The 23,260-nt window shown below is 37.5% G+C and overlaps 1 protein-coding gene across 14 annotated transcripts in view; it reads right to left on the reverse strand.

Moving 5' to 3' along the window:
• Positions 1-23,260, reverse strand: part of SCMH1 (Scm polycomb group protein homolog 1) — a 170,963-nt gene that overhangs the window by 106,550 nt on the left and 41,153 nt on the right. For 9 of the 14 annotated variants that reach the window (XM_032877443.1, XM_032877444.1, XM_032877445.1 and 6 more), the window contains 3 exons: positions 14,150-14,218; positions 13,701-13,724; positions 4,623-4,693 (listed from right to left, as the gene is read on the reverse strand). In XM_032877443.1, coding sequence (XP_032733334.1) covers positions 4,623-4,693; positions 13,701-13,724; positions 14,150-14,218 — 164 coding nt within the window. Of the gene's footprint in view, positions 1-4,622; positions 4,694-8,316; positions 8,400-13,700; positions 13,725-14,149; positions 14,221-23,260 lie in introns of those variants that run through there. The other 5 variants (XM_032877448.1, XM_032877452.1, XM_032877450.1 and 2 more) reach the window with 4 other exon arrangements.

Below are 23,260 nucleotides of genomic sequence, written 5' to 3' on the forward strand. Positions count from 1 at the left end.
ATCAATAGTGATGTTACCCCTTCCAGTTCTGACATTAGTAATCTGTGTTTTCTCTCTTTTATTATTGATTAATCTGGTTAGAGGTTTATCATTTCTATTGATATTTGCAAAGAATCAGCTTTTGGCCTCAATGATTTTCTCTATTATTTTTCTGTTTCTTCTATTATTGTTTTATGCTCTGATCTTTATTATTTCCTTTCCTCTGCTTACTTTAGGGTTAATGTGCCCTTTTTCTCCCCTTCATTATTTAAAATGGAAGCTGAGGTCACTAGATGAAATTCTTTTTGGTATCAGTGTTTAGTGCTGTAAGTTCATTGTAAGGACTGCTTAGCAGCAATCCACAATTTTGAAATTTTCATTTCCATTTAGTTGAAAATATTTTCTAATGTCCCTTTTTATTTCTCCATACCCAAGGGGTATTTAGAAATGTAATTATTATTAGATTAGATTATTATTAGATTAGATTATTATTAGATATATTTTATTTTTTCAGTGTTCCAAGATTCGTTGTTTATGTACTATACCCAGTGCTCCACGCAATATGTGCCCTCTTTAATACCCATCACCAGGCTCACCCATCCCCCCACCCCCTTCCCCTCTAAAACCCAGTTTGTTTCTCAAAGTCCACAGTCTCTCATGGTTCATCTCCCCCTCCGATTTCCCCAACTCACTTTTCCTTTCCTTCTCCTAATGTCCTCCATGTTACTCCTTATGCTCCACAAGTAAGTGAAACATATGATAATTGACTCTCTCTGCTTGACTTATTTCACTCACCATAATCTCCTCCAGTCCCGCCCATGTTCATACAAAAGTTGGGTATTCATCCTTTCTGATGGCTGAGTAATATTCCATTGTATATATGGAGCATATCTTCTTTATCCATTCGTCCGCTGAAGGGCATCTTGGCTCTTTCCACAGTTTGGTGATTGTGGACATTGCTGCTATGAACATTGGAGTGCACATAGCCCTTCTTTTCACTACATCTGTATCTTTGGGGAAATACCCAGCAGTGCAAATGCAGGATCATAGGGTAGCTCTATTTTTAATTTTTCCAAGTAACTTTTTGCTATTAATTTTTAATTTATATTCAGTATAACCCAAGAACACACTTTTTATTACTTATATCCTTTTAAATTTATCAAAACTTACTTTATGGTCCAGAATGTGGTCTAACTTGGCAAATATTCTGTGTGTACTTGGTAAGAATGTACATTCTACTGTTGCTGAGGGTGCTCTATACATGTCAGTTAGGTCCAGCTGGTTGATAGTGTTGTTAACGTCTACTGTTCACTTGCTGATGTCCTACTATGTGTTCTTTACTTATAGACGGGAGTATTAGAACCCCATCCATAAATAAATTTAGGTTTATTCATTTCTCCTTACATTTCCTTTTTTTTTTAACTTTTAGAAAAAGATTTAATTTATTTATTTGACACAGAGAGAGATCACAAGTAGGCAGAGAGGCAGGCAGAGAGAGAGGGGAAGCAGGCTCCCTGCTGAGCAGAGAGCCCAATGTGGTACTTGATCCCAGGACCCTGAGATCATGACCTAAGCCAAAGGCAGTGGCTTAACCCTCTGAGCCACCCAGGCGCCCCTCTCCTTACATTTCTATCATTTTTTGCTTCATGTAAAAATGTCTGAAACAGGGGCGCCTGGGTGGCTCAGTGGGTTAAAGCCTCTGCCTTCGGCTCAGGTCATGATCCCGGGGTCCTGGGATCGAGCCCCGCAAGGGCTCTCTGCTTGGCAGGGAGCCTGACTCCCTTCCTCTCTCTCTGCCTGCCTCTCTGCCTACTTGAGATCTCTGTCTGTCAAATAAATAAGTAAAAAAATCTTAAAAAAAAATGTCTGAAACATTTTCATGATGAAATTACCTTTTTTTATCTTTGGCAGTATTCTCTACTCTGAAATAAACTTTGATATTAACATTGTCATTTTAGTTTATTGTGGCTAATGTCAGCAAGGTATACCATTTTCTATCCATTTACTTTTAACATGTTTGTGTCTTCATAGTTAAAGCATAATTTCTTGCAAGAAATTAAATTTTGTTTTTTTATTTAATGTGACAATCTCAACCTTTTAGCTAGGGCATTTAGACCATTTATAATTAATTTGATTACTGATATGACTGGATTTAAGTCTAACATCTGTTATTTATTTTCTATTATTTTAGTGGTTGCTCTGCTGTTTATAGTAAACAAGTTTAACTTATCAGTCTATCGTCAAGTAAAAAGTATAATAAGAATCTTACAAGAATCTTACAACAGTATCTTTAAGATGTCTCCTCTCCTGGGCATTTATGTTATACATTTTACTTATTCATCTGTTATCACCTGTACAATACAATATGATTATTACTATTCACATGATTATCTTTGTAGAGATTTAAATAATAAGGATAAACACCTGATGTATTTGCCCTTGTAATAACAATTACCAGGGACTCTCATTCTTTTTTACAGATCTGTAATTCCACCAGGTATTATTTTTGTAAGGTCTTTTGACTGGGTATAGAATTCCAGGTTGAGAGTTTTTGCTTTTGGTACTTTGAACATGTTACTCAACTTCCTTGATTGCATTGTTTCTGACAAGAAAATATAATGTTATTCTTATCTTAGTTATCCTTTATATAAAGTGTCTTTTTTTCTCTGGCTGCTTTTAAGATGTTCTCAATTGCTAACTTTGAACATTTATGATATGAATTAATGTAGTTTTCTTCTTGTCTTTTATTTGGGGGGGATTCATAGAGCTTCTTCAATCTGTGCATTTACAGTTTTCCTCAATTTTGGAAATTTTCTAGCCATTTTATCTTCAAATATTTTTTCTGTCTCTCATCTCTTCTCCTTTGGGCACTTTAATTACATGGCCTATGAAGTTACCCCACGGAAACTGAAGTCATCCTTTGGCTCACTGATGTTATTTTTCACCTTTTTAAGATTCTTTTCTCTCTTTGTGTTTCATTTTGGATAGTTTCTACTGCTATGCCTTCAAGTTTACTGATCTCCTCTGCCATTACTCCCATCCAGTATACTTTTCATTTGCACTTAACAGTTCGATATGAGTCTTTATATATTTTTCATGTCTCTGCTTAACTTTCAAACACATGGAATACAATTAAAATACATGTTTTAATGTTTTTGTCTGCTATTCTAAGATCTATATAGATTCTGGGTCTGTTTCAATTGGCTGATACATTATTCTGCTCATGACTGATTATGTTTTCCTGCCTCTGACATTTGACTTTTACCTGTTGGTTGCTGGTTATTTTTGCATTTCTTCTTGTGCTCTGTTCTTAAGTGCACTTCAGTTACCTGAAAACACTTTGATCACTTTGAGTCTTGCTTTTATGATTTGTTAGGCAGGTCCAGAGAAGTGCTCATTCTAAGGCTAATTATTTCCCACTGCGGAGTACGACTGTTCCAAGTTTTCTGACCCATGACACATGAATTATGAGGTTTTCCAGTCTAGCCGGTGGAATCAGGTATTATCCCCAGTCCTGTGGGAGTGTGAGGCTCCATTCCTTACAATACCAATCCTGTCAGATGGTTTTTCTCTTGGCTTTGGGTAGTTTCCTCATCTGCATACATGAAACAACATCACTTTGCTGAACACTTCAAGAGGGTTTTCTGCAGATCTCTGTGCTTTTCTTTCTGTGCAGCTCTCTCCTCTTAGGCACTCTGTCCTCTAGAATTCTTGGTTTCTCCTCTCAGTTCTGTCTCTTCAAATTAGGGAACCACTGGCCCAACCTGGGCTCCTCTTCTATGGGCCACAGTCTCAAAACTCTCTTAAGGCCGTAAGCTGGGAAGTCATAAGGGGCTTAACTCATTGTTTTTCATTGCTCAGATATCACTGTACTTGGCTGCCTGATCTTCAGTAACTTGAAAACTACTGTATAATATATTGTCTTTTATCATTATTTCTGGTGGAAATATGAATTTAGTCCCTGTTATTTCAAATGAGCAGAAGTCCTGGATTTGTATTTTTATTTAGAACACAGACACAATTCAAAGTGAAATGCTGACAACTTGAGGAAATAAACACTTGACTAACAAAGGAAGAAAGGTATAAATAACTTCCTGATGTTTAGCTCTGCCTAGCACCAGTATACTTTGTTTACCAGCTTATCATGTGCTGAGATAGGCAACATTATCTGTGCATTCTGTGGGACACTTACCCCTATATGGGAAGGTCTGAGAAACCTCTAATAAGGTCCTAACATACTCTCCAATGGAACTTGTACCAGTATTCTTATGGGAAGGGAAGACTGTGACCGGGGTGTTGCATAAAGAGAAATGAATATTGCTCCACTTTCAAGCACTGTCTACAGGCTATAACTCTGCTTCCTATCTGTCTGAATTAAGAGCTTTCATAAAAATTAGGTATTGTTTCCAGGAACAAAACATAGCTTCAAAGAGGTTAAGAAAGGAAAAGGTGTTACTTGGGATGAACTTGGAGAGACTGTCTACTGCCAAAATTCATGAATTTTGAGCCTTGAGCTGTATTCTTCTCACAGAAGGTTATTCTGGGGCCTTCAGGTGAGAAGTCCAAGGGCTTGTTTTGCTTGTTTCAGGATCAGAACAAACCTACTTGCCTCCCACCTACTAAAGATGTTGAGAATCAATTACCTGCTTGAAGCAATGGACAGGCGCTGGGACTGAACATGTTTCTTTTAGGTATTTGTCCCAGGTAAAATGACCTGTAAAGGAAATAGAAATCTCTATCACAGTCAACTTCCTAAAAAGTGCTTTTGGGATGTAATCTACTCTAAACATTAGGCCATTTTTGGACTTGCTCTGAGTGTAAGAAAAAAGTTATTTTCCCCTATTGGGCTCAAAAGAGTATTAGGGGTAGAAATCTAGGTAACCTGAGTGGATCATTTTAGATCAACGTTTTAAAATCATGGTCTGAAGATGACCTTCACACGGTTTTCATGTTAGTCCCTAAAGGGATCCAAAATGCCAGAGTGAGATATACCAATATCTCACACAAGTGTCCAGGAAGCTTTGGACAGCTGAACAGAAGACACAGAGAGTGGGTGAGGAGAATCCTTCTGAACACCCTGTCTCCTGTTGAAGAGATCCCTTAATACCATCAAATGATAGCTTTTAACACCCAGTACGGTTGGATCCCACTCTCTCGGCTTAGAGAGAATGGAGGAGAGATATAAGGTAAGATGGTTTGATGGCAGCAAAAACTGGAATGAGTGAGAATATACTTGAATCCTCGCTGTCTCTCACGCACCCCTAAACCACTCCCATTCTTGCCACAACTGCACTGCTCTGAGCGGCAAAATGACAAAGATGGGGTAATTTACAGAAAAGTAGGTCCTTGTAGCATTTCTGAGAGTAACTAAGAATAAGTAAGGGAGTCTACAGGATATTTTAGCCTCTTGAAGTGGGCTTTAGAGCCTCCCAAAGTTTGAGGAACACTAATACCCACCTAGAGGTGACCCCATGATGGTGCAGGGAAGATCCCAGAGACTCTCACAAGCTAAAACACCACAGCAAACCAACATTTCTTGAAGTTTCCTCTGCAGTGGAGCAGCACAGGGCCACTTTGGAACATACAAAAAGCACTAGATGCTGGGAATAAAAATGATTCGCTGAATGATGAAATCTAAATCACTTCAAAGATGCTGCCACAACTTCATACTCTATTGACTTTATAGCTTCTATCTTAAAACTGGTCGCTTTCCCGCCATCCTTAAGCAAGCCCAACAGATTTGGCTGGATCACAGTCAATTCTGAACCACCTCATGAACTCGCCGGTGATTAACTATCTAAAATATAGAGTCCACAGGGTAAATGAGATGGATATTCCCTGGAATCAAGATTTGAGGAGCTTATCAGAATGTAATAAAGAGTATGCTCTTAGCTGAAACATCCATAAAGCAAGGAATGAATACAGTTCATTACTATTTGCTGTTAGGAAAAGTAAAACACTACAAATTACTATTCCATGCTTACAAATAAAGGATTAAGTCCAATAGCAAGTCTGGGATTTGAGTGAACTGTAATTCTTGAAAGTCCAGCATCTATGGCAACACTGTCCACTAAAACTTCCTATAATGATAGAAATGTTTTGTGTCTGTTTTGTCCAGTTAAGGCAGCCACTGGCCACATGTAACTACTGAACACTTGAAATGTGAATGAGGAATTTAAGTTTAAATTAATTTGATTTAATTTAAATTCCTACATCTGAGTAACAGCTACTGTATTAGTGCAGGTCTAGAGATTTGGTCAGTCTTGGGTAATTACTTGTAGTAGCTTGAATTTTGACCGCAAGCACCCAAGAGACTTTGGTTTTAAAAATTAATGGCAGCATCAGGGGTACCAAAATAATTAGGATATTAAATACAGTTCTCTATTACACATCAATTATGGTAATCAATCCCTGTTATATAGGCAAGAAACCTCACATCTTTCTCCCTATAGAGAACACCCTATTACCAACAGAATGAAAAGGAATCTCCTTGTTAAAAGCAGTTCACCCACTGTGATTGAACCATACCTAGATTAGCATTTTTCTTAAATTTTACTGCTTAGGCATCCTAAGGCTTTGTATCTTAATTTCAGGTAAATTGAGATAAATTGACTTTTTCTGACACAATAAGAATGCCTGAGCACCTGCTGTAATGCCCATAATGCCATCATATCTACCACATCTCCAACTATACACACACAACACACAAACAGGACGGGCAGCAAGGTGCAAATCAGGGAGGGGTTGGCAAACTTTCAGTAAAGGACAAGACAGTAAAAATGTTACTTTTGTTGGGCCACACAGTCTCTGTCATAAATACTCAACTGTGTACTGTAGCCTGAAAATTCCCCAAAATTGAAATTCCCCAATGAACAGGGTTGTGTACACTAATACTTTATTTATAAAAATAGGCAGTGGGCTGGATTCGCCAACCCCTGGCATATTATTATTGATTCCCAAATGTTACTTATCATCAGACTCTCCTAAATAATTTTTCTCATTTCTTTAAATAGAGTTTTAGGCCCCAGCTTCAGAGGTTCTCATTCAGTAGGCTTTTGAGTGTGGTCTGAAAAATCTGTATTTTCAAAGGTTCCCTAAGTAATTCTGATTCACATCTGTGTCTCGAGATTACTGGTGTAGTTAGAAGTATGTAATATTCAGAGTCAGAAGATGCTGGATAAAGTCTTGTATTTTTTTTTTTTAAGACCTTATTTATTTACAGGTGAGAGAGAGAGAGAAAGAGAAAACATAAGCAGGGAGGAGGGGCAGAAGAAGAGGGAGAAGCAGACCCCTGCTGAGCAGGGAGCCCAATGCAAGGCTAGACACCAGAACCCCAGGATCACGCATGACCTGAGCTGAAGGTAGACACTTAACCAACTGAGCCACCCAGGCGCCCCTAAAGTCTTATTTCTATAACCATCTTGGATAAGTTATTTAATCCTTCCAAGCATTAGTTTACTCATCAGGATGGAGATAATATCTATCATGCAAAATTGTACACGTACTCACTCATTCATTCAATAAATATTTATTAAACTTCCAAGTACAAAGGCACTGTGTTAAATGTAAGAGGAACAAGATAGACATGGCTCCTAAATTCATAAAGCTTGCAGTTTAGTAATAAGCAGCAATATTAAATAAATAATAACACAAATAATCTGGTGCAATTATGATCAATGTAAGTTAATGAGGTGGTACAGGTTGCCTTGAGAATGCAGAATGGGAAAAATCTAATCTGCTACAGGGGTCAAGGATTACTATGAAGATTAATATTATTAACTCATTTAAGTATAATGTTTTATCGTTTACAGAGTGATTTCAATTATTCATTCAATTGATGTTTGAATATTTCTCTATGTGCCAGGCAGTATTCTCAGTGCTGGGGTAAGATAGGAGGTTCCTGCCCTTATGGAATTTACATTCTGGTGCATGATGAGGCACAATTAACATATAACCAAATAAATAAAGTAATAAGTATTTGAAAGAAATAGTACTACACAGAGGCTGGTAACTATCTTAAATGGTGAAGTTATGGACAGATGCTCTACACAGGAAACAATGGAACTGAAACGTTACAGGTAAGAAAAAGCCAGTCATCTCATTTATATTACTGAATAATGTTTATGAAAGTTTTCTTTAAACTCTAATCTGTACCACTTGATAGTTATTATTAGGAAGTAAAATCCCTGCCGTGAAGAGAATTACACACTATAGAGAAGTAAAATTCCCCAAAATTGAAATTCCCCAAAATGTAAAGCACAACGATCCACCAAGGTGAATGCATTAATCCTCTTCTCTAATACTTATTCATTCAACAAATAGTTATTGCACACCTACCATGTACCAACCCTAGTTCCAGGCACTGGTGATATATAGCAAAGAATAAAATAGCCAAAGTCTCTGTCCACAGGGAGCTTACTCTCTAAGGGGGAAGAAAAACAATAAATAAACAAATAAATATATGTCAGTTGGTTGAGAGGGCAACAGAAATACTTTTTATGTGGCCTTTTTCAAATAAAGAAGAAAGCAAGGTAAGAGGGAAAGAGTGCCAATAGGGGTGTGTGTACTATTTTAGGCAGATGGTTAAGAAAGGCATCTTGATGAAGCGATATAAAAGTTGAGACCTGAAGCTCCCTCCAGCCTTTGCTTGAATACTTCCAAGGCTGAAAACCCCCTTACTCAGTTATTATTCAACAGTACAAATGGAAAGACTTTACCCTTTATAGTTGGGCGAAGTCTGCCTTCTTCTAACCTCTACCCATTGGTCCTGGGCATGATACGTACAATCTCTCTTTCTAAAGACGTCCCAAACCCCTCAAATGCTGCTGATCTGATCTGGTTACATGAGGCACCTTCACCCACGCTGGCTACTATCTGGCCACATTTCTCTACAATAACTCCACCCCATTCCACCTTAAGTGCAGAACCCAAATTCCTAAGAGAAATAAAGACAATCATAGTCTTTAGATCAGAAATCCTACTACAAGATTACTGTCTGAAAACTGTTCCATTGTTTATATGTGCCATAATTCACATTAGTTAACAAAAATATTTGTTAAATAATCTCAATGGTTATTTGAGTGTTTTCTAATTTTTGATGAGTATTTTTGTACACACATCTTTTAACACTTTTAAGATTACCACTTTAGGGCAAATTCCTAAGGGGGGATTAATGAACAAAGAGCAGACATATTTTGATACAATATAATTCCTACCAGTAGTGCATAAGAATATGTTTCTTATAGTCTTTTTCTTTAATTTTTTTTTTTTTAATTTACTTGACAGAGAGTACAAGTAGGCAGAGGGAGAAGGAGAAGCAGGCTTCCTGCCAAGCAGGAAGCCCAAGGCAGGGCTTGATCCCAGGACCCTGGGATCACGACCTAAGCTAAAGGCAAATGCTTAACCGACTGAGCCACCCAGGTGCCCCTGTTTCTTACATTCTTGCTAAAACTGCTTTAACATTCTCTACACTTGTGATAAACCTTACCAGAGAAGAAAAAAAAATTCTGTTATATTTCTATATGCATTTCTTTGATTACTAATAAAGTTAAAGATCTTTTTAGGCTTATTAGTCTATTTGTATTTTATTTAATCATTTTTCACTGAGGTATTCTTTAGTTTTCTCAGATTCTAAAAGTTCCAGGTAGATTAAAGGTATTAGTCCTTTGCCTGTCACGTATGTTGCAGACATTTGTCTCAGTCTGCTAGGATTTGCCCTTCAATTTCTCAGTCTTGTTCTTTATGACTTCTGGCTTTCATATCATGCTTTCTTTACTTCAATTTATAAGAAATATTAACCCAGGTTTTCTTCTAGGGTTTCTCAGGTTTCATTTAAATGTTTGTTCTATTTTGAATTTAGTTTGTGAGACAGATAAGACAAAGATGTTGATTTCCTTTTCACCTCTATTCAATAAATGTGCTCACCACCATTTATTGAATCACCTTCTCCCCACTGATTTGAAATGTCACTTTGATCGCATATTGATTTCTTATATACATTTGTGTTCTGTCCCTCTCATCAGTCCATTCCAACATGAGGAGCACTTTGTTTCACATAATTTCAAAACCAATCTAAACAGAGCAAGTACTTTTCATAAGGCATACCCTCAACCATGCTTTCTTGGCACTTTCAAATGATTAATAAGTTATGGCATAGCCAGCACTAACAAAACCCAGTTATTTTAAAATGTCCAAAGTTTAAGTTTATGAGATACACAGTGCTGTTCATTATCAAAACAGTGTCCATAAGCCTTTTAGATCAGGAATTTGATAATTTTTAATGAATCAACTAAGGATAAAACACCAAGCCAAACAAACAAACAAACAAACAAACAAAAACGCTGACTCTCCCTGTTTCTCAGAACAAGTCCCACCATTTCCCAGCTCCTGTAACATCCTATTCACACCTTTTATTTTCATACTCTTCACATCATACCATCATTATTATTTATTTAAGTTCTTTACAGATAGCAGCTGTTTACATAAACAGCAGCTGTTTATATAAACAATTTATTATTGTTTTTTAAATCTTCACTGATTCATTAGTGCCTGACACTTAACACAGGCTCCATAAAAGTACAGTGAATAAAGTGAGTGAAAAGAAGAAGGAGGTATGCCACAGTGCTACTCTGTTCTAGACTAGTGAAATCATACCCGGGATATTACATTTAGTTCTGGGAGCTATACTTTGAGAGGACAGAATAAACCAAACCCTAAATGGTGACCTAAGTGGTGAAGGGACACAAAACCCCATCACCTGAGGAGCAGCTGAAAGAATGATGATCATTCAGCATGAAGAAAAAAAGCAAAGTCTTGGAGCCATTTTTTTCATCTATCCATCCAGCAAATATATTTATCGTGTGTATCAAAGCACTGTGCCGGGTGCTAGAGATACAACTGTGATCAAAGTATTGTTCTTGCCCTCACAGAGCTACAGTGAGGGGCAGAGACTAAACTGCCAACTGTAATAAATTATGCTAAGTGCTGCTGTGGTTGGCTAGGAGGGTGCTACAGGAGGACTTGTGGAAGGATCCCCAGAGGAAGTAACCTCTCCTCTTCTAAGTTAAAGTGTAGAAGGATAAGCAGAAGTCAGTCAAGGAGAAAGAAAATTCTTTCTTTTTTTTTTTTTTTAAGATTTATTTATTTACTTATTTGAGAGAGAGAGAGAGAGAGAGAAAGAACACAAGCAGGGGATAGGGGCAGAGAGAGAAGCAGACTCTCCACTGAGCAAGGAGCTTGCTGTGGGACTCAATCTCACGACCCTGAGCTCATCACCTGAGCGGAAGGTAGATACTTAACTGACTGAGCCACCCAAGCACCCCAACTTATCACTGACTGAGCCACCCAGGCACCCTGAGGGAATATTAAAAAAAAAAAAAAGAATTTTTTTTCAGACTAAAAGAAAAGCATGTATAAAGGGCCAGAAGTAAGGAAAGGTAGTTTTAAAAACTGAGTATTTTAGTATGGCTAATGGGTAGAGTTAAAAAAACAGTAGTTTAGAAAAGAGGCTTTAGATCAAAGTGGTGTTCAGGGACCAGAGAACCTCCTACACCACATTAATGAGAAGAGGAAGCACAGAAGGTCTGGGGGAGGAGGCATTCTGTCTGCAGTGTGAAGGACGGATTAGAGGGAGACAAGGCTGGAGGCAGGAAGACTAGTTAGGAAGCTATTCTAATAATCTAAGTATGAGATGGTGGTACTTCAACTAGGAAGGTAAGAATGGCAGGGAGAAGGCAGTCCCTAACACTTTCTAATAATTAGAGGCTGGTGAGTAAAAAATTGGCTAAACTATTATATATTGCCCTAAAAGTTGTAAGTATGATAGACAGAATTTACAAAGAAACAGATTTTGGCCCAATAAATATTTTTCTGAATATGAAGCAAGTTCCTGAGGAGGCTATAAGTCCCCAACAAATTTGAGGAGTTCGAGACAAGGCATTTTTATAAGATACTCAAAATGTCCAATTTTGAAATGCTGAGCCAAGTTAGATTATTTTGAGGCCTCTTCCAATCTCTGAAATTCTAGAAATCTACTGAATTTCATTTCAATTTGATATTTGGGGTTGCTCTCCATGCTTGATGGGGAAATGAAATATGCAGGATTAACTCGACAGCAGCTATGCCTACCTACGCCTATGCTATGTTAGCACAGCCTCTACTCCTTGCACAAGGAAAAATATACTTTGAAATTTTATGAGTATCCACTTTTCACAATCCCCTATCAACAAAAGAGACTGTTCACAGCATCCCCTGTCACTGAACCATATGGAACTGTCACCATTCATATTAGCAACAGAACCCAAACCAGCGGCAGCTTTCACTGAGTACCTTTCATATGCCTATACCATGCCATACAGTGTTCACTATCTCTCACGTTCATTATAAACTGAAAAGTAGGTTTTATTCCCAGTTTAAAGACAAAGAAATAGGCTCAGAAAGACTAATTTTTCAAAGTCACAAAATTGATAAGTGGGGAATAGGGATTTGAACCAAGGTCTATCTTATTCTCATGTCTATGCTTTTTTTTACCACACACCAGTGCCTCAGAAAGCTTGAGGCAAGTTTGAAGTCTTTAAAAAGTGATTCTCATTTATTGCTTATGAAGTGCTAAGCCCTTTACCTGCATTATTTAATTTCATTCATTTCTTCAGCTCATATTCATAGAATGCTTCACTTCAAAGAATATTCCAAGATTTGACTTAGAGTTATATCTGAGGCTAATCCCTCAACAGAATGAAAATAACAATCCTCCAAAGTTGGAAAGTATTTGAGAGTATTTTAAGATGCTTTCACATCCATTAGCTCACGTAATCTTCTTAAAAACCCTGTGAAGTAGGGAGAATGGGATTATTATCCCCATTTTCCAAGCTAGAAAACTAAGGATGAACATCACAAAGTTCCAAAGTGCAGCTGGCTTTCAAAGAATCCAGGAGTTCTCACTCCTAGTCTAGTGTTCTGTGTTATCTTCTTTGTCAGTGGGCAATAAAAGTAATGTTCTTGGAAGAAAAGGCAAGAGGGAGCATAAAGACACTGATAATAATAGAGCTGAACATGTGAAGTTGCAGTAACAAAACATACAAAAATATCTGAACAAAAACCAATAAAGGCATTAGGATAGTCATACTTATGTTACATATAGAAAGACTTTAAGGGACTAAGAAGACCGACATTTGTTTATGCAGAAATCCTGAAGGCAGATTAAGAATGATTAACATTATTTCTCAAATCCTAGTCCTGAGGTACACCCTGTAGGGATGAAATTAAATGTAGTAGCAGTTTGACTCTTGTTATTTCAACTATTAATATTTCTGATTGTATTTAGTTAAAAAATTTAGAAAATCTTTAAGTTAAAGTTCAGTGCAATATATCTCATGAATAATTTCTCTTGGGAAAATCCCTCCAAGTTCCAATTTACAGACAGTCACGGTTTGCATTAGCTGTGGATTTGGTGAGTGAAGAGAAGCTTCCCGTATGGGCCTCCTTGGACTCTGTGTAATTGACTACTCTCCCCTCCCCATCTTTGTTAGCTTGGTCTGCGCCTCCTGATAAGGAGGGTTTGGCCTGACAGCTGAGAGGACTGGCTGCATGGGCTCTAGAGGCAGCCGAGCAGAGGTCTCGTTAGCCCAAGAGACAGACAGCACCGCATTCTTTTCCTAGTCACACTCTAATCTCTGGTTTGGTTAGTACCCATATTCAACAGAAATACAAGAAAGAAATCTTACCTAGTTCCAAGACGTCAGTAGCTTCTATTAAAGAAAAAAACGTTACAGCGTAAGTCATTGTGACAAACATACCAAAAGGATAAAAAGGTGACGTTCTGGGGTAAAATGAAGACTTGAGAGTTTGTGTAATCCAACCCTCCCATTTTAAAAGATACTGAGTGTGTTATTAGTGAGTTACAGTAGTTGTGGAATATATCACCCAATTCTGCCTCACTCCCAAGGCTAAAGTCTTAGATAATTTGGAATTATCTGTACTCAGAGTCTAAGTTTCCTGACTTCTGGTTTAAAACAAAGCAAACTGCTTTGGGCAGATACCTCTACAAACTATAATAATTGCTTGTGTGTTAGCCAGTGAGTGTTCTGTACCACACCTCTAACAACAAAGGTTTCATGGTAAGAGATGTCAGATTAAATTTTTCCATGCTACACAGAGGTTTTTGTTTCCTTACCTTGATATTGGGATGCAGACTCTGAAAGGTGACCATATTTGTGTTTTCTAACATCATTCCAATCTATTTCTGCAGGAAGAGAGAAGACAGTCATGTGAAAAGGAAATGCAAGATTCAATAATTCTCTTAAGTTAAGAGTAGGTATTCATAGTTTTTGATAAAGTAATCCACTTCGGAGATTGTATACTAAGAAAATGCTCCAAAATATAGAAAAAAGGTTTTATTTATAAAGCTTCATTTTTGTTTAGTAATAACAAAAAGAGGGGCAACTAAATGTTCAGAAGACTGATTAAGATATCACATCAATCACATGACAAAATATTTTGCAGCTATTGGGCGCCTGGGTGGCTCAGCGGGTTAAGCCTCTGCCTTCAGCTCAGGTCATGATCCCAGAGTCCTGGGATCGAGTCCCACATTGGGCTCTCTGCTCAGCAGGGAGCCTGCTTCCCCTCCCCTCTCTGTCTCTCTGCCTACTTGTGATCTCTCTCTCTGTCAAATAAATAAATAAAAGCTTTAAAAAAAAATATTTTGCAGCTATTAAATTTTTACAAAGGCGACATAACAAAACAGGAAAATGTTTAAGATATGATGTTATCTGATAAAATATCAGGTCAAAAATTATATTCATGAAATAATCATAATTATGAAAACAAAGTACACCCCTGCTATGGACTGAATTGTGTCCAACCACCCCTCGACATTCTAATGTAACTGTATTTAGAGACAGAGCCGATAAAAAAGTAATTACATTAAAATGAGATCATTGGGATGAGCCCTGATCTGATAAAACTAGTGTCCTTAAAAGAAGAGGAAATTTGGACACATACAGGGACAAAGAAAAGACCATGTGAAGACAGGGAGAAGACTGACATCTACAAACCAAGGAGAGAGGCCTCAGAAAAAAACAATCCTGCCTATAACTTCATCTCTGACTTCTAGCCTCCAGAATCATGAGAAAATAAATTTCTGTTTAAATCACCAGGTCTGTAATCTTTGCAGCCCTAGCAAATTAATACAACCCTACAAAGTTATCACTAGAAAAAAAAAAAAAAGAAGCAAACATAGCAAATATAAACATCTGGTTATCGTTAGGGGATGGTCCTGTTTCCCCCTCCATCCTCTAATCTCATTTATTTTTGCATTTTCTATAAAGAGGTTAAGTTACCTATATAATGTAAATACATTTTCCTTGTTTGAAACTTTAATCTACTGACCCTACCACTTTCTCACCATCAATTACCTATCACGTTTTTACTTCCCTTCTTAACCAACTCAGATCCCATCGTCCCTCATTAAAAACACTCCTGGGCAAACACTCTTAACTCCCTTCCACTACTTCTTTTTTTTTTGGGGGGGGGGTCATATTTGCCTAGCAAAGCCTCAGTCTTAACTCTGATTAAAGCCACTTATCCACCTATATAATACCATGCCTACCCTGACTGCTCACAAGTACTAAAGACAAACAAATGCAAGCTTGCTGATCTCACTTTAAACTCATGGCCATAATTCTCAAATGCCACTTAACACCATCTAGAAATCATACCACGTTTCCCTACTGTGTTTGCTTTTCCACCTTCAAAAAAAATTCATATATTTTTCCCTCGCCTCATACTCCAAATATTCCCTCCCTCACCTTTACTCTTAGGGATGATGTTAATTCAGTGTTCATTGAGAAAACAGAAATAAGGGATAGGAACCTTCTATATGCCACTATTTTCAGGAAGGTACAGACCTGATCATGTTTAGTCCTATATCCCCCGTGTACCATATAGGAGCAGGTCCTCAGTTAGTGTTTAGTGAATGAATGAATCTGCTCACCATCATTCTATCTGACTGCTCTCCTACTGCTGTGGATGAAGTGCCTAGTTTTTATCAAAAGGGAATGCTCCAGTTCTCATTTCCTCTCATCCTCTCAAGGGCTTTGTAAGTATTTCTTTTCTAATAGACCATTTGCACCTGCATCCTTACTGCTCCATCATCTATAGACAAACTGAAGAGTATCATGCTAAGTGAAATAAGTCAAGCAGAGAAAGACAATCACTATATGGTTTCACTCCCATGTGGAATATAAGGAATAGTGCAGAGGACCACAGGGGAAGGGAGGGAAGGCTGAATGGAGACGGAGACAAATCATGAGAGACTCTGGACTCCGTGAAAAAAATTGAGGGTTACAGAAGGGAGTGGGGTACGGGTATGGGGCAACCAGGAATGCGTATTAAGGAGGGCACGTGAAGTGATGAGTACTGGGGGTTACACACAACTAATGAATCGTTAAACGCTACATCAAAAACTAATGATGTACTATATGTTGGCTAATTAGACATAATAAAAAATAAAAACAAAAAACAAAACAAAACAAAAACCAGACAAACACACAAAACAAAAGAACACCTCCCCTCTCTTAATCCCACATATATCCCTCCTGTTATATCCTTCAATTTCTCAGGGAAATTTATTTGAAGATTTGTCTATATTCATTGCTTCCTCACTTCCTCACGTTATCTCCTCATTCAAACAGGGTTTTTCTGTTTACTACTCCACTGAGATCATTCATATATTGGCCTCCTCTTGGAATTCCATGCTTACGTATATGACCACCTATAGGCTGTCTCAACAAGGTTATCAAATCAGACACTTCAAACTTAACGTGGCTAAAACAGAATGCTATCTCTTGCCAATCTGTTCTTCTTTTTTCTTTAGTTTTTATTTAGATTCCAGTTAGTTAACATACAGTGTAACATTAATTTCAGGTATGCAGTATAGTGATTCAACTCTTCCATACATCACGCAGTGCTTATCCCAAGTGTCTTCCTAAACCCCCATCATCTTTTTCACCCATCCCCCACCTACCTCCCCTCTGGTAACCATCACCTTGTTCTCTACATTTAAGAGTCTGTTATTGGTTTGTCTCTCTCTCTTTTTTTCCTTTTGCTTATTTGTTTTGTTTCTTAAATTCCACATATGAGTGAAATTATATGTGCTGGAGATGCCATTTATTGGTTTGGGGAAGACTGCTCCTCTTTTTGTTTTCTCCAAACCAGTGAACAGCATCTCCATCACTGAGTTGCTCAAGCCAAAAATCCCTGAAGTTATCCTTGATGCCTCTACTTCCTTCACACTCAGTAAGCTCTGCTGGACCATGTCCCCAACCCATTTACCACTCTCATCCCATGGCTCACATTCCAGTTCTGGGCACTGTCCCTCTTACCTGGACCATTAGGACAGCCTGCTAACTAGAATTCCTGCTTCCACTCTTGGCCTACTCCAACCTATTCACCATACAGGACTCAGAGTGAACATATTATTTATTTATCTTTAAAGATTTATTTATTTATTTTAGAGAGAGAGTGAAGGGAGGGGGAGAAGAAGTGGGAGAGAACCTCAAGCAGACTCCCCACTGAGTGCGGAGTCCAGTTGGGAGGGGGAGGGAAGGCTCGATCTCAGGACCCTGACGTCATGAGGAGCCAAAATCAAGTCATATGCTTAATGGACTGAGTCACCCAGGTCCCCCCAGAGTGAGCATTATTTTTTTAAGATTTTTATTTATTTATTTGACAGAGAGAGAGATCACAAGTAGGCAGAGAGGCAGGCAAGAGAGAGAGGAGGAAGCAGACTCCCTGCTGAGCAGAGCCCGATGCGGGACTCGATCCCAGGACCCTGAGATCATGACGTGAGCCGAAGGCAGAGGCTTAACCCACTGAGCCACCCAGGCGCCCCAGAGTGAGCATTTTAAAACACAAAACATCTGCTTAAGCATGGCTTCCCAACAGCTCCCCAATGAGTTAAGGGTGCCTTGCCCAGCTATGCAGTATTTGGCTGATCTTGCCCCATATGACTTTTCCCTTTTCCACTACACTCCAGTAACACTGGCTAGTGTTCCACCCTAAGTGTTTGCCTTCTCTCCTAGTTGGATGTCCCCTTTCTAGTAACTGCCACATTTGTTCTCTAAATCATGAATAAAGATTGCAAACTTGATCAGGCTAAAAAATTGCTGACAGAGACAAAAGATATTAGGGTATAACTGAATTTATATTTAAATTTTCAAAAATTATTTTAATAATTAGAACATAGTCTTAAAAATTAAATATACAATATATATTTCATTTATGTACAAGTTTTCACTCTTCTATTCCTTATGTAAAGATGAGCTACTGGTATACACAAAACAGATTTAGGAGCCACAATAAATAGAAAGCAGGTTACAAGATCACTAATAAAACTAATAAAACAATTCAAAAGCAACCAATACAATTTAGGAAAAAAACATTCTAGTAAAGAGAAAAAAAAAAACCAGACTCAATGATGAAGCAAAATGAACAGAATAATTAAAAAACTTAACTGGCATAAAGGCATCAAATAAGGCCCCACAAGACAATGAAAAAGGAACTTCTGAGAAAAAATATTTGAAACTCCTCACACAAACAAGTGGAACCTGGAAAGCAGTCCCCCAGAGAAGAAAAGGAGACAACAAACTACATTCATTACAAATGACTTAATTTTTAAGCATCACCATAAATTACTCAGTAGATTAGGCAATCATTCCTGTATCAATTCTTAAATGAATTAAATGAATCGATCAATTCTTAAATTCAATTCTTCAATCAATTCTTAAATGAATGAAATTCTTAAATGAACAGAATGCTGCCTCTGATAGAATTCCACACATAAAAGAAAAGGAGCTCATTTTTTTTCCCCCAAAACATTTTAAGATTAATGGCCATGTTTCAAAATACATTATGATATGCAGCTACTATTTTTAAATAACCAGTTTTATTTTATTCTCTCTCCTCAGGCATATGCTCTCTCTTATTTCTTCTCTGGTCGTCCTTCTCCCAGTTAACAGTGACAAATCAGAAACCTGGAGTCCTCCTTAATTGTCTTCTCTCGTCCTCTGGATCCAACCAGCTATCAAAATTTGTCAGTTCTCCTTCTGAAGTTATCGTATCCTCTGCTCCTATTCTGAGTTTAAGATTTCATTCTCTTTCACCTGCCTGACAGAAACAATTGCTTCAGTCCCATGTGGGACCCCATCCCTCTCTAATCCATACTCAAGCACTCATTTTCTAAAATACAGATTAAACTTGTCACTACTCCTTTAAAAGTCTTCAAAGATCAAACCCCAAACTGTCTCCATAACAGACATGCCATACCACTTTCTGTATCTGGACTTTACCCCCCACCCCACTTCTCTACTTGGAAGATTCCTATTTATTCACCATGGTCCAGGATAAATGTTACTTCATAATGGCTTTCTGGCAACATCCCTAAGCAGAGCACCATCTCTATCTCCCACTTCTATACCTGCTCCACAGTGTCAGAGCTAAATGCTACTAACCTAGTCAGTATTCCTGGGGCTTGGTACACAGCAAGCACTCAAAAAAAAGAAAAAGGGGGGGAAAAACAACAACAACAGGAAAAGAACAGTATCTTTTTACCAAACTCAGAAACAGTTATGCAATGTGAGAAAATCACACATATTAAGAAGTCAATGTTTAAATGCACGCTTTCACCAAGACAATTTTGACACATAAATGGATACTTAGATACAGAATTCATTATAATTAGATATCAATTATTTATACTAAATAAAGAATAATTTAAAATAGATCATTGAAAATTTCAGATAATAGAGTAGTCATTTACATATTGATTTTGGAATTTTTTCCATATAGATGTACTATTTCAATACCTAGGCTAATATTAAAAATGTGTTTGTTATCATTAAATGAGTACAGAGTTTCAGTTTCAGTGTTGCAGGATGAAAGAAGTTCTGCAGATGGGTGGTGGAAACGGCTGCACAACTATGTGAATGTACTCAATTCCACTACAATTAAAAATGGTTAAAATGGTATATTTCAAGTTTATGTCTTCTATCACAATTTTTAAAAAGATTTTATTTATTTATTTGAGAGAGATAAAAAGAGCAAGAGAGAGAGCATGAATGGTAGGGAGCGGCAGAGGGAGAGGGAGAAGCAGATCTCCAGCCGCATTAAGCAGGGAGCCTGCAAAGTGGGGCTCGATCCCAGGACCCCGGGGTCATGCTCTGAGCTGAAGGCAGATGCTTAACTGACTGAGCCACCCAGGTGCCCTTTTTATCACAATTTTAAAAACTCAATTAATAAAAAAATGGACTTGCATTTCTGGGATGTCAGGAGGCTCAGAGGCTGCCATACCAAATCCATCTCAGATTCAACTAACACCTATCATTACCACATATGAGGCCCAGCACCAGGCATTTTCATACAGATCATCTCATGTATTAGCAGTATCTATTTGCAGGTGAAGAATAAGACTCTGGGGTTCAGAAAGTTTAACAGTGCCACGGGGGGCAATGGTTGGTCAGGCAACAGCAATGAAAGATACGCAATAATAGTTCACAGATAAAAAAGTGAATTGAATTAATGCCTGAATCCTGTTTCTATAAACTTATTAATTCAACAAACATGTATTATCTGTTACTTGTCAGGCACTATTGTAGGCACCAAAGATAGATCACTAAACAGATAAAAACTCCTCCTACTCATGAAGTTGACATTCTAAACCAGAGGTTCCAAAAATGTGATCTTTTGACTGGAGGCATCTGAAACAGTATTCATTGCAGGGAAGCAGATTTCAGAATGAGACTTCCTGGCAGTGAGAACTATCCTGCAGAGGACGAGTTACTCATTCTCTAAAGAGTATAGGCAGAAGGCTAAATGGCCACTTATCACCAAAGATGCTGAAACTTTTCCAAGCTGAGAAGGAATTTATGGGTTGGAAAGGGATTAATTACATAAACTTCTAAGATCCTATTCAATCTTGGAGTTCTATTTCACTAAGCAACAAACAATATTATGAGACAGCAATGCATCCACACCTTGTGTACGTGTGTTTGAGCACATGCAAACATCCCAACTATGAACTATTTAGCAGTATAAATTACGTCTCATTCTCCTTTACATCTCATATGTTTCAGTCCATGAAATGAATGAATGTAATGTCATAGGTTTAAAAGACAGTGAATTGCTTCCAATTAAATCTTGTTCAATTTGACATTTAAATTCTATTTCCAATTTACTATTTTATTTTTTTAAGATTTTATTTATTTATTAGAGAGAGAGAGAGAGAAAACACAAGTGAGGGAGAGGGAGAAGAAGGCTCCCTGCTGAGCAGGGAACCTGACAGTGCAGGGCTTGATCCCAGAACCCTGGGATGACGACCTGAGCCAAAGGCATATGCTTCACTGACTGAGCCAACCAGGTGCCCCTCCAATTTGCTATTTTTAAAATAACCCTCTAAGGCCTTTCCTACTTCCAGATTGAAATTATATTCATTCACTCTTTAAACAAAAACTCTTTGACTACACATAGGTTCCAGCCCTGTGCCAGGTAATAGGGGATTCAAAAAATAACAAGGTACTCTCCCTTCAGTCTAGAAGAGGGAGAAAGATACCTAAGGAAGTGTGATAAAGAATTATAGGTGCTACATTAAAAGTATACAGGGGCTAAGAAGGTAAAGGAGAGGGGAGGAGCCAGTTCTATCTGGGGAGAGGGTGGGAGAAGAAATTAAGGCCATGGAAAAGGAACTGAGTCTTAGGGATGGAGTAATAAGAAAAGTATATCACAGAGAGGGAATAATGTAAAGAAAGAAATGGCGCAATGAAGCATTATGTTAGATCTGCTCTGTCCAATATGGTAGCCACTAGCCATACGCAGCACCTGAATGTAGTTAGTATGACTAAGGAAGTGAATATTTAATTTTGTTTTCATTTTTTATTAATTTAAATTCATAACTGACACTCAATACAGTTATAGGGAAGTTTTTTTTTATTAGTTTCATAGGTAGAATTTAGTGATTCATCAGCTGCATATAACACCTAGCGCTCATTATATCACGTGCCCTCCTTAATGCCCATCACCCAGTTACCCCACCCCCTACCTTGTCTGGAATAAAACTGGGTATGAGTATCTACTTTTTCAATTGAAAATTGTTGAAATCTAAATGCAGATCAAGTATTTCTGACATAACTTGATGTCCAAATTGAGATGTGCTATAACTGCAAAACATATACCAGATTCTGAAGACTGAGTATGAAAAAAAGGAATGTAGAATAGCTCATCAAGTATTTTTATATTGGTTATGTGTCAAAATAGTATTTTGGATACACTAAGTTAAATAAAGTATATTATTAAAATTAACTTCTCTGTTTCTTCTTTACCTTTTTCAATGTGGCGACTAGAAAATTTAGAATTACATATGTGACTTGCGTTCTATTTCTGTTGGACAGTGCCATGCTGGGCAACTGTAGTCCAATGTGGCTGGAGCGGAAGGCATGTTGGGGGATATGCTAAGAAAAGTAAAATGTGGTCAATGTCAGTGACTGTATTTTTTTTTTTTTACTATAATAGAGAAAGTAGATCTACAATGAGCAAAAAGAAGCCAACGGGCAGAGAAGTAGAGGTGAGCAACAGAGGAGAGAATATACTAATGGCTTATGGGATCTTAGCTCTGAAGGCTCAATACACCCTTGCTTTTCACATGGCTTAGTTGTTCAAACTCTCTAGTAATTAAAAGAATCCTAACTATTTAGATGTAGGGATAGAAGAAAAGGCTTTAGAGAAACTCTTGTGATTTTAGTGGCGAGTAGAAGAGCAAATTTAACTTAATCTCAGATAAGACAAATCATCCCACCTCAGAAAATCCCAAGCAAAGGACAAAAAAGGGATAAGACATAATAAAACAGAAACCTATGCCTAAAATAGAGATTTTTATATTTAAAGATTCTTGATAAGTTCTTAGTTTCTATATTTAAAGATTCTCGATAAGGTTCTTAGTTTCTTCTAAATTTTCTTTAGAATCTAAACTCTGAAATTTATAAGTTGTTTTTATTAAATTATTTTTATTAAATTAAATTTATTAACTAATACTATTAAAACTATCACTATAAAAATAGCAAGAATACGTACCTTCGTGAAATGGTTGTTAAGTTTTAATGACATTTAAATACTTAAACGCTAGACAAAGTGTCTAACATGGTGCCTAATGTAGAGAACAAATTCATTAAATAATAGTTTTCTTTATTTTCTTAATAATCTCATGTGTGGCTGAGCTGTTACAGGAGTATCCTTAGGA

This window comes from Lontra canadensis, unplaced genomic scaffold (genome assembly GCF_010015895.1).
Source record: "Lontra canadensis isolate GAN:19392208 unplaced genomic scaffold, GSC_riverotter_1.0 scaffold60, whole genome shotgun sequence".
In the NCBI taxonomy this organism is placed as follows: domain Eukaryota; kingdom Metazoa; phylum Chordata; class Mammalia; order Carnivora; family Mustelidae; genus Lontra; species Lontra canadensis.